Raw genomic sequence first — 12,335 nt, forward strand, 5'->3', positions numbered from 1 at the left:
TTACCCGAAAGTAGTTCTCGGTAAGTATGTTAGGAAAAATAAAAATTACTTAAAATTTGTGATTTGTTCCAACACAGAGACTTACCTCGAACTACTTTCTTAGGAGACTTACACTTTAGGAGGTGGGAGTGTCTTCCTGAACTTCAGACCCAACTAAGCGGACGTCTCGTAACCTAGATGTGAACTAGGTTGTATAACATATCGGAAAACGAAAGGTAGGGCAAACTACACAAAGAGCTCATGTTAGTGTCTAAGTACTCAGCCTTCAAAAAATTCCATGATGCTGAGTCCTGTGACGAAGTTGTAGAGACGTGTCTTCTTTGGTTTGTATGTGTGGTTATCTCCGAGCAGGGATAGGAAAACGGGGACTAGGGTGAATAGGAACGAACCTGTGTCTCTTGGTTTTGTTATCCTCGATTGTACCTGGGGCTTCACCGTTAAATCGCTTGGAGCGCGGAGATGACTGTCCCAATAGAAAAACCGTCTAAAGATCTCCTCGAGTATTCCTTGAGATAATGTGCTGTGAAGGTCGACTGATTCGACCAGGTGCCTGCTCGAAGGATCTGGCCCACCGCCATGTTCCTCTCAAAAGCTAAAGACGTGCTTAGACCCCTAATGTCATGTGGCCTAGGAGTACCTGGCAGGGGCAGTCCCTCTTCATTATAGGCTCTGACAATAACCTGTCTCAACCAAAAGGAGATGGTATTCTTAGATACCTGCTTCTTCTTAACACCCGTGGAGACGAAAAGATTTTTGATACCAGGCCGGAGATGTGCAGTCCTCTCAAGGTACTTTCTAATGGCACGGACGTGGCACAACTTCAAATCTTTTGGATTCCCTGTCTTAAGAATGGCGGGCATTGAAAATCCCTCGAACTTCGGATCCCAGACCGCTGGATTCTGAGTTTTTGCCACGAAAGAAGGGACGAACTTGAGGGAGATTTCTTTCCACCCCTTCGAATGAGAGATGTCGTAAGACAGCCCATGGATCTCTCCTACTCTCTTAGCAGAGGCCAAGGCCAACAAGAAGACCGTCTTGAGAGTGAGATCCCTGTCTACTATATCCTTCAGGGGTTCGAACGGGGGTCCACTTAACATTTTCAAAACCCTTGCCAAGTCCCACTGCGGCACCCTGGAGGTTTGAGGAGGGCAAGCTTGTTCGAAGCTCCTGATGAGCATAGAAATGTGCCTAGAGGCACCCAGGTCAATGCCCTTCAGTAGGAAGACTTGGCCCAAGGCTGCACGTACCCCTTTGATAGCCGGAATTGACATGCCCACTTCGTCTCTGAGATGCACTAGAAAATCCGCGATATCTGGGACCGAAGCTTTAAGAGGCTTGATGTCCTTTGAGGTACACCATTTCGTAAAAGTGGCCCATTTTGCTTGGTAGACTGCTGCTGAAGACCGTCTCAGATAACGTGACATCTTTTCTGCAGTTCCTGTTGAATATCCTTCCTTCCTCAGGAGCCGCTCGATAGTCTCCAGGCGTGAAGGCGTAGAGACTGAGGATTGTCGTGGAACCTTAGAAAGTGTGGCTGCTGTAGAAGATCTGGCCTGTCGGGTAGAGGCCACGGAGGAAGACATGCCAGGTCCTTTAGATCCGCGAACCACTCCCTCTCCGGCCACCAGGGCGCTACCAAAGTCATCTTTAAGTTTCGGGCCGCCCTTACTCTGTTTAGCACTTGCCTGATCAATGTGAAGGGCGGAAAAGCGTACACGTCGAGGTTGTCCCATTTGTGCTGAAAGGCATCTTCCAAGGCCGCCTTTGGGTCTGGGACAGGAGAACAAAACACGGGGAGTTGTGCGTTCAGCCTGGTTGCAAAGAGATCCATCACCGGCGATCCCCATTTTTGAATGATGAGTCTGGCTACTTCTGGGAGGAGGGACCACTCTGTTCCCACTATTTGTCCCATCCTGCTGAGACCGTCGGCTAGGACGTTCTTCTTGCCTGGAATGAACCTTGCTGAAATCACTATCTGGTTCGACTCTGCCCAATCCAGGATCTCCAGAGCGAGATCGCACAACTCCTTTGACTTTAGACCTCCGTGTTTCTTTATGTACGCGACTACTGTGGCGTTGTCGCACATCAACGCCACCGTGTTTCCCCTTAGAAGTTCGACGAACTGCAGGCAAGCTTTTTGGACTGCTTTCAACTCCAGGACGTTGATGTGTCGCCCTTTCTCCTCGTCCGTCCAGGTTCCTCTCGCCGTCTCCTTGAGAAGATGTGCTCCCCACCCCTCTTTGGAGGCGTCTGTGAACAGAAGCATCTCGGGAGGCTCGGTTGAGAAGGGCATCCCCTTGAGAGTATTCGACCAACACTGCCACCACTCCAGGGAGGGTATTGTGTCCGGCAGGACGGGGATTAACTTGTGGGGCGAGTCTACTTGGTTCCAGAAACTCTTCAGGTTCCATTGGATGCTCCTGAGCCTGAGCCTCCCTTGGGGAACGAGTTTCTCTAACGACACTAGATGTCCTATCAGCCTTTGCCAGTCCTTGGCTCTCCTGGGTTGTCCCGAAAGGAAAGGCAGGAGGATCCCTTCCAGGTTGTTCACCCGGTCCTCTGACGGAAAGGCCTTCACTAGTCGGGAGTCCAGTGTCATCCCCAAGTAGGTCATCCTGGTGGAGGGCGACAGATTCGATTTTTCTCGGTTGATCGTGATACCCAGATCCTTGCAGAATTGAAGCAGCCTTGCACCTTGCTCCCTCAAAACTCCCTCTGAGGAGGAAAGGAGCAACCAGTCGTCCAGGTACCGAATGAGGCGAATACCCCGCTCGTGAGCCCACACCGAAACTTTCGTGAAGACTCTCGTGAATACCTGGGGAGCTGTTGACAAACCGAAGCAGAGAGTCTTGAACTATAGGATCTGGGCACCCCACCTCACCCGGAGAAACTTCCTGCTTGAGGGGTGGACCGGGATTTGAAAGCACTGTATGCGTCCTTGAGGTCTATGGTCATCATGTAGTCCTTTTCCCTCAAGGACTGCAAGACCGACTTCGGGGTGTCCATTTTGAAGTCCGTCTTGCAAACAAACTTGTTGAGGGCTGACAGGTCTATCACCGGTCTCCATCCCCCTGTCGCCTTTTCTACCAGAAAAAGTCGGCTGTAGAAGCCTGGGCCCGGATGTAGGACCTCTTCCATTGCACCTTTCTCCAACATAGTGGACACTTCCTCCTGAAGGGGTGCCCTCTTCAATAGGTCCTTGGGTGCCAGCCACTCCGCCAGGCTGGCTGGAATCAAAGGTGGAGGTTCCGTTAAGAACGGGAGTCTGTACCCTTCTTTCAGTACGGATACTGTCCAGGGCTCCGCACCGTGAGCCCTCCATGCTTGCCAATATTGTCTGAGGCATCCCCCAACCTGAGGCTTGGGCAGGAGTAGGGGGCCTCCCACTCTATCTCCTCCTGGAGGAGCGGCCTGAACGCCCTCTCCTGGACGCTGAATATGCCGTCCTAAAAGAGGCAGACGCTGCTGGGGCTCCTCTACGGGGGGGCTGTGGTGGTTGAGCCCAAGAGGAAGATGGGGCGTCTCTCCTCGTCAGGCTAGGAGAGGCATGAGAAGTAGAGGGTCCATTCGACGTTGACCTCTTGTGGGCAGGTCTCCTCACGGGTTGAGGTCTGGGTGTGCTCAAATCCTTCCTTTTTGAGACCTTTTCCATTAGCTCCTCCAGCTGTTTCAACGGAAACAGGGAGTCACCCCACACAGGTAGGCTCCTCAAAGCCCTTGCTTCTCTGTCAGGGATCTTCCGGGAAAGCTTGTCCAAAATGGTATCCCTTTTCCGAAGTACCCAGTTAGCTGACAGGGCAAGAGACTTATAAGTCAAGAATTTCAAGGTCTTTCCCCCGGAGATGATAAGTTCCTTCAGGAGGTCTTGTTGCGCCGGGTCTGTCAAGTCGTAGGTGGCTTGCACACCTACCAGAGTGGAGGCCCACCAGTCCAACCAGGAGGCGACGTGTACCAAATCTTTGGACATTTCTTCCATCATTGCAGCCTCCGACTGCGAAAAACAAATCAGGGCTGATGCGGCTCTGTCTTTTGGGGCACCCTGGCTCAATACTTCCAGGGAAGATTCTATTTTGCAGGCTCCCAGTCGCTGCCCTTCTGGGACATAAAACTTACTCTGGGACCTGAGTCCCTGTAGTAACTTTGAGGAGCTCTGTGACTTGGGGGCCTCGGCATTGCCCGCCACAATCTTGTCCACGTGGGCACGGCCCAGGACCAAATCCCTGGCCACAGGCAGCGCCAGGGAGGTTTTCTGCTGCACGGGGGCCTCCATCAGCCGACTTAGGCTGGACCGCCAGGAGTCCTTGTCGGCTGGAACAGGTTCTTCAATTCGGTGATGTCTGCGTATCAGGCCTATCACCCTACGATATGCCGAGTCCTCGGTTGGGGAACCTTCCCTGTCATCAGCAACACCCTCTGCCTGATTCCGAGGTGCCGGGTCAACAGGCACTCCCAACGGGCGTCGTGGCTCCGGCTCAACGAGCACCTCCCTGCGGTGGTAGCGGTCTGCTCCGACGGAAACCTCCGCACTAGGCCCGGGCGTCGGGACGGGAATCGCCGTGTCGGCGAGGACTACCGTCCGTTAAATGTCTTTGGAGGACGAGGTCGCGGTTTCCGTGGGCTGGCCCGACAGAGGAAGCCGTTCCTGTGAGTCCAAGGGCCGAGTCAGCTGTGCTGACCCGACCAGGCTGCCCGTCCGAAAGCACGGCTCCCCCCGTTGGGCGGGTTGAGCCGGAAGCTTCGCGGTCTTACGCCTACCTGAAGAGGCCTTCTCGCTCTCCTTGCGAGGGTCATACTTGTGGCTGGTCGAGGGCCTTCGTGGAGAATAATCTCTGGACCGGCGGCTTGGAGAACGCTGAAACTCGATCCTGCGGGGAACGAAGACCCATTCACCATTGGGGGACCTACTCTTCCTGTACTTCTTCCTCGGTGACCTGGATCGTCTTCTACTATACCTTGAGCGGGACCGCCTGCTCCTGGACCTCTCCCTCCGCCGCCGGCGCCACCTCCTCGCTTCACCCTCTGAAGAGACCTAAGAGCCGCCCTCCGATGATCCCGACGATACTGCATAACCCGACCGACGGACGGGAGCGGGGGCCACAGAGGTCTTCGCGATCTGTTGAGTTCCAGAGGTCGAGGGTTGTAAAAACGAGTCCGCAACCGCCGTCAGAGGAGCTGGAAAGGAGGTCGGTCGCACTACGCTGGGGAACCAGGTATCTAGGCCATCTTCCATCCGTAACGGGGACCTACCTGGCGTTTTCGGGAGCTTCCACCCGAAGGGCTCCCCTACCGTCGAGTCTAACCTCTCCTGGACGCTATCAGCTGTTGAGGTACCTGAAACACAGGCCCAAGATGCGGGCGAAGAGACAGGCACAGTGTTACTCCACATGGGGTCATCGGAGGAGACGTGCCCCCCAATCATAAGGGCAGAGTCTCAAAGACCCCAAGACACAGCACTATCAGGCCCTACACTAGCATGTGATGGCCCAACAACCCCCACATCATGTAAATTAGACTCTTGGGGAAGTGCCCTCGGCACTTTCCCCACAACGGACTTACCTCGTCCCCTACCCTGGGTAGGGGAAGAAGAGACAGAAGTCCCATCAGACCGTCCACCTGGTGACGGTAATGGCGAAGAGATGCTTGACTTCCTGGGAGATCGTTTAGATGATTTCTTCTTCTTTGTGCTATAACGCACCCACTGGATTTCATTCCAGCTAACACACTCCGAGCACGTATCCGTCGGCGAACACACTCTGCCTCTACAGGAAGAGCAAAGGGAATGCGGGTCCACCTCCGGCTTGGAAAGGAACGCTCCACACGACTTCCCGGCTCTAGGCCCAGGACAACGGCGGGTCTGCTCCATCACAACACAACCACAAGACACAGGCACGAAGGGAATGAATAAGGAAATCACTTGGGAAACACAAGGGAAATAAGTGAACACGCGAGAACACAAGGGAGAGCACAGAGATACCACGCGGTAACCACGTGGGACACACGAGTCGGGACACAAAGGGTCGCAAGAGAATGGAGAGCGGCGTGATGGTATCACGACGCGACCAGAGAACTTACTGACGAGCGAGACCCAAGCTAACGCAGACCTAGCTCAGGACTACCCTCAGGGCACGTTCTCCTTACGCCTGGGTTAGTCCCCACAGAAAACGGAAGTAGGGTAGACTACACAAAACTCTGGTCGGTTGAGAGGAGATTCCAGGTAACTCCTAAGAAAGTAGTTCGAGGTAAGTCTCTGTGTTGGAACAAATATAATTTGAAATTTAATCATTCAAATTAAATTCATAAATCTTAACTTATAAAAGGGATTTTGACAAAGGAAAAATCTATTTCTGGGCGAGGAACCTGTGTCGCTCCGTGAAATGCTCCTTATAGCACCATTTCTAAGGTATAAATACTGATAAATATACCAGAGAAAAAAAGTTGCATGGAATGCCAGGAATAAACCCAGCTTGCTCACTCTAATTGAGTGTCGGTATAGTAACTGTGGTGTGTTAGTGATTATGGAAGGCTTAGTAATTGTATGTGCCTTAATTTCCATAAACCTAAAAACTTTCCTTTAGTGTTTTATCACAACTCCATAGAAAACCATCATGCAGTTTTCACAAATAAAATGAGAGAAAACGGTATGTTTTTCACCTATCATGTTTGTATGTTAATCATATAAAAATACCTAAGGTATCCCATGCATTACTATTGACTTAGAGCCAACACATCTTAGGCACTAAACAAGATTTAATTACCATACATATGTTGTTAAATTAATCTGTTGCATCATTAAGCTGTAAGTACACCTTTGATGATTATGTATACATGCTGAAAGCAAGAGCTTGGTGCAGACACATAAGCCAAGGGAAGGATAATATATTGAAGCTCCTGATCAGTTATTCTATCCCAATTTTTGTACTGCATTTGGTAACCAGAAATATGGTTACTGAAGGCATTAATACATGAGAATATCATGAGCCCTAAATCTATTAAAAGTAATTGGTCGTCCTGCCTGCTCTCAAAAACCAGAGAGCCTATCATTACCCCTTGTACCATATTCATTACCGAGAGAAGACGATTGAGAGAACAGAGAAATTTTCCTATAAGAAATCAAAGCCTGTCTGTGTGATCCCTTCAAATTATGTTCTGTTAGATGCCTATTCCACAAGACTTTAGTAAATTTAATCTGGATATAACCTAGGGTCATGCCCCCTCAGGACACTACAGTATACCATACATCAGGTACCATCAATAACATTCTAAATTATTCAATGATGAGGCTGATGGAAGACTGACTATTGATCTGTCACATAAATAAAAGGAGAGGGCGCACAACAATTTTGTCGCGCAAAGACCATAGAATATGTGATTTGATGTCACATCATGTAATTTACTACCAGGTAAAATTCACTTAGATTTATATTTGATATTAAAATTTATTACTTAAATACTTACTGTACCTGTTAGTTATTGAATTCCCTCCCACCTTCACACTTTTAGTGATTTCAAGTGATTTCTTAGGATAGTGCATGTCTACGATGATTCCAAATATAAAAAGTTCTTCGGGATAATAAGTCTGTGTTGAGTTCGTCCAGTGGGTATACTAAACATCATGGAAGAGGGATAGAATTTTTTTTTTTTTTTTTTTTTTTTTGAGGTTGGAAAGCTTTTGGCTTTCATAATTAAAGCATGATGACTATTAGGTAAGTACTATACTTAAGATTATAAATCTTATCATCAAAATTCTATTTTTTTTTTTTTTTTAGTTTGTTCATACATTCTCCTTAATCTTCAAGTGTTCAGACACGAAGAACCTTATTAGGCTCAGCAACATCTTTAAACTACTTTAATACTTTTAACTAACTGACCACACTATGCACACTGTAAAATCACTGTGCATCACTGATAAATAAAGATCATTATTAAAAATAATAATGTGGTCCAAATTTTGAGGCTTTTGAATGGCTTGACATTATCAATATTCTATTCCCTATAATTCAATATCTACTAACTGAATTCATAATGCTTCAAATGCAATTGCTGTTGGTGAAAAGAAAAATAATTCTATTGAAATCTGTAAATGATATAAAAAAAATACCCAGAAAATATAATAATTACCAGATCTTGGCTTGCTTGCGTTGTGTGTGGCGATGGAGACAATTGTTTTGAAGGATCTGGAGGAGGACGTTCATGTTGTCGATATGTGACAGATTGTGGAGTTGAGCAGAAGACCTGTACTGATTCTTTCACCACACGCTCCATGTCTATGTCTGTGATGAAACATAATTTCTTAAAAATTAACAATGTACACAGGAAGTACTATTAATTTCAAGTTTTTAAAAAATATCTCAAATGGTTCAAGAGAATATAATGGTTCAATTTCTGATTTTTCATTTGTTCAATGTTCATTCGACAAGAATAAGTATAAAAAATTCATCATCATCATCTATGCCTATTGACGCAAAGGGCCTTGGTTAGATTTCGCCAGTCGTCTCTACCTTTAGCTTTTAATTAAATACTTCTCCATTCATCATCTACTTTGCGTTTCATAGTCCTCAGCCATGTATGTCAAAGTCTTCCAACTCTTCTAGTGCCTTATGGATCCCAGCTGAACGTTTGGTGAACTAATATCTCTTGGGGAGTGCGAAGAGCATGCTCAAACCATCTCTGTCTACCACTCATCATTATCTCTTCCAAACATGACACTCGAGTAATCTCTCTTATAGTTTCATTTCTAATCCTGTTCTACCATATAGCTCTCAATATCCTTTTGAGGATTTTGTTCTCAAATCTTCTAAATCTATTGGAGATTGTTCCATTGTCATACCAAGACTCATGTCTATAGACTAACACCGATCTCACTAAACTGATATATAGCCTAATTTTTATATGTAATTTGAGGTGATTTGATTTCCAAATTTTACTTAACCAAGCCATTATCTGATTTGTTTTTTTTCAATCTTTCACTAAACTCTAATTCTAAAGACCCTGTATCGGAGATCATAGTTCCTAAATACTTAAAAGATTCTACCTTATTAATGCTTTCTCTTTCGAATGATATTTCATCTACCATTGCATACTCCATTCTCATCATCTTTGTCTTTTTTCTATTTATCTTCAGCCCAACCTCGTGTGATATTTCATGAATTCTGGTAAGCAAGCATTGCAAATCTTGTGGTGTTCTGCTGACAAGGACAGCATCATCAGCATACTCTAGGTCTGCTAAATTCCCATCACAAATCCAGTCCAATCCTTCTCCACCATCTCCAACTGTTCTACGCATTACAAAATCCATGAGGAGGATAAACAACATAGGTTACAACACATTCCCTTGGAGTAATCCGCTGTTCACTGGAAATTCAATTGATAACGCTCCATTAACATTAACTTTGTACTTGCTATGCTCATGAACAGACAATCAAATTTACAGATTCAAGAGGAATTCCATAATAACCCAGGACTCTCCATCAAATTGGCCGGTACACACTATCAAAGGCTTTTTCATAGTCCACAAATGCCATCAAAAGTGGATTTCTATATTCTACGCATTGCTGTACACCATGTCTCAAAATGAAAATTTGTTCAGTGTAACTTCTACCTTTTCTAAATCCTGCTACTTCATCTCTCAGCTTTTCATCAATCTTTCTCTCCAGTCTTTTTAGAATAAGTAAGTGTTATGCCTCTGTAATTATTGCAATCAGTCAGGTCTCCTTTTTTTGCCATTTTCACCAAAACTCCTAACTCCCATTCAAAAGGTTTTACCTCTTCATGCCACATTTTACAAAATAATCTTGTAAGTACTCTGGGAGTCACTTCATTTTTCGCCAGTATCATCTCGGCAGTTATTCCATCGTATCCAGGGGCTTTCCATCTCTTTAGTGTTTTGAGGATAGCTTCAACTTCAAAAATTACGCAATCCAAAAATTTTAATAGTGACGAAAATGCAGTGTGTTTCCAATAAGATGAGGAGGAGAAGCAAGTGATAAAAGGAATCTTATTTTTTATTCTTACATCATCCCAACAATTTATGTCAATCATTGCCTTATTAACCAAATTAATGTATTTCTATTAAATCCCTGTAGTGGATATGGTACAAGAAATAGATAAAATATCCCAGGATCTTATAACATTTGCTTTATTCCATTTTTAGAGATTTTTGTTCTTTACTTCATTATTTTCTCATTTTTGTATTCATTATAAATACTGTAAATATAAAATTTATTACTACTGATATACAAGACCCAATACAGTACAGATATGCTTAAATGGATTAGTTAAGTGTTAAAGTAAATCCTGGTGATAAATCATCTACATCACCTTTATTTTATTACACTTATTCACTTTTTCTTCCTATCTTTCTAATTTATATCCAACCTAGTATCAAAGTTGGTGGAAGGTTGTTGCAAGCAGTGAAAAGTTTCTACAAAGGTAGTAAAGCATGTGTTAGAATAGGAAATGAAGTGAGCGATTGGTTTCCGGTGAGAGTGGGGCTGAGACAGGGATGTGTGATGTCGCCGTGGTTGTTTAACTTGTATGTTGATGGAGTGGTGAGAGAGGTGAATGCTCGAGTGCTTGGACGAGGATTAAAACTGGTAGGCGAGAATGATCATGAATGGGAGGTAAATCAGTTGTTGTTTGCGGATGATACTGTACTGGTAGCAGACACAGAAGAGAAGCTTGACCGACTAGTGACAGAATTTGGAAGGGTGTGTGAGAGAAGGAAGTTGAGAGTTAATGTGGGTAAGAGTAAGGTTATGAGATGTACGAGAAGGGAAGGTGGTGCAAGGTTGAATGTCATGTTGAATGGAGAGTTACTTGAGGAGGTGGATCAGTTTAAGTACTTGGGGTCTGTTGTTGCAGCAAATGGTGGAGTGGAAGCAGATGTACGTCAGAGAGTGAATGAAGATTGCAAAGTGTTGGGGGCAGTTAAGGGAGTAGTAAAAAATAGAGGGTTGGGCATGAATGTAAAGAGAGTTCTATATGAGAAAGTGATTGTACCAACTGTGATGTATGGATGGGAGTTGTGGGGAATGAAAGTGATGGAGAGACAGAAATTGAATGTGTTTGAGATGAAGTGTCTGAGGAGTATGGCTGGTGTATCTCGAGTAGATAGGGTTAGGAACGAAGTGGTGAGGGTGAGAACGGGTGTAAGAAATGAGTTAGCGGCTAGAGTGGATATGAATGTGTTGAGGTGGTTTGGCCATGTTGAGAGAATGGAAAATGGCTGTCTGCTAAAGAAGGTGATGAATGCAAGAGTTGATGGGAGAAGTACAAGAGGAAGGCCAAGGTTTGGGTGGATGGATGGTGTGAAGAAAGCTCTGGGTGATAGGAGGATAGATGTGAGAGAGGCAAGAGAGCGTGCTAGAAATAGGAATGAATGGCGAGCGATTGTGACGCAGTTCCGGTAGGCCCTGCTGCTTCCTCCGGTGCCTTAGATGACCGAGAAGGTAGCAGCAGTAGGGGACTCAGCAGTATGAAGCTTCATCTGTGGTGGAAATGTGGGAGGTTGGGCATTAACACCCTAGCAGTACCAGCTGAACTCGGCTGAGTCCCTGATTAGGCTGGAGGAACGTAGAGAGTAGAGGTCCCCTTTTTTGTTTTGTTCTTGTTGATGTCGGCTACCCCCCAAAATTGGGGGAAGTGCCTTTGGTATATGGATGGAGTATCAAACATGTAATGTAAACTTTTTCCAAAGCTCTTTCTTTTTATCATGAATTCAATTCTATTATCCACTCCTTTATCATTCACTATTCATAGTAGTGCCTCAGTTTACGAGTGTCTGAACACGAGCAAATTGATTTACAAGTATAAAATTTCATATTAATTTACAAGCATTGTATTGGTCTGCGAGCAAAAATTTCCCTCAGCATTCACATGTTTAGTGGATAAATATTAACGACACTAGCCCGAAATCAGTCACACAGTCCCAATAAGCCGTACACAGTCTTCATGATGTTTGTGATTTTTATCCAATTTTCATGACCTTTTTAAGAAAAGGCAAAAGCAGTCATTTTTAAGAAAAGGCAAAAGCAGTCATTTTTAAGAAAAGGCAAAGCAGTCATTTTTAAGAAAAGGCAAAAGCAGTCATTTTTAAGAAAAGGCAAAAGCAGTCATTTTTAAGAAAAGGCAAAAGCAGTTGTCAAAGTTAAATGTAGGAGCATTAAAAAATAGATGACCAAGTGTGCATAAAATGTAAATTAGGTGATTCAGTTACTGATGGTGAATGCCATTCAGGAGAATCATCTCCAAATATTTTACATGAAATGCTCAAGTAGAGAGATTCTCCTTCCAAGAAGTAATACCCTCTTCCTCTCTCGTCTTCCACATACCAATTA

At 45.2% G+C, this 12,335-nt stretch overlaps 1 protein-coding gene across 1 annotated transcript in view; it reads right to left on the reverse strand.

Moving 5' to 3' along the window:
• LOC137658714 (TBC domain-containing protein kinase-like protein) overlaps positions 1–12,335 on the reverse strand; it is a 128,167-nt gene that overhangs the window by 22,152 nt on the left and 93,680 nt on the right. The window contains exon 16 of the mRNA XM_068393711.1: positions 8,119–8,270. Coding sequence (XP_068249812.1) covers positions 8,119–8,270 — 152 coding nt within the window. The remainder of the gene's footprint in view (positions 1–8,118; positions 8,271–12,335) is intronic.

This window comes from Palaemon carinicauda, chromosome 19, assembly GCF_036898095.1.
Source record: "Palaemon carinicauda isolate YSFRI2023 chromosome 19, ASM3689809v2, whole genome shotgun sequence".
NCBI classification, from domain to species: domain Eukaryota; kingdom Metazoa; phylum Arthropoda; class Malacostraca; order Decapoda; family Palaemonidae; genus Palaemon; species Palaemon carinicauda.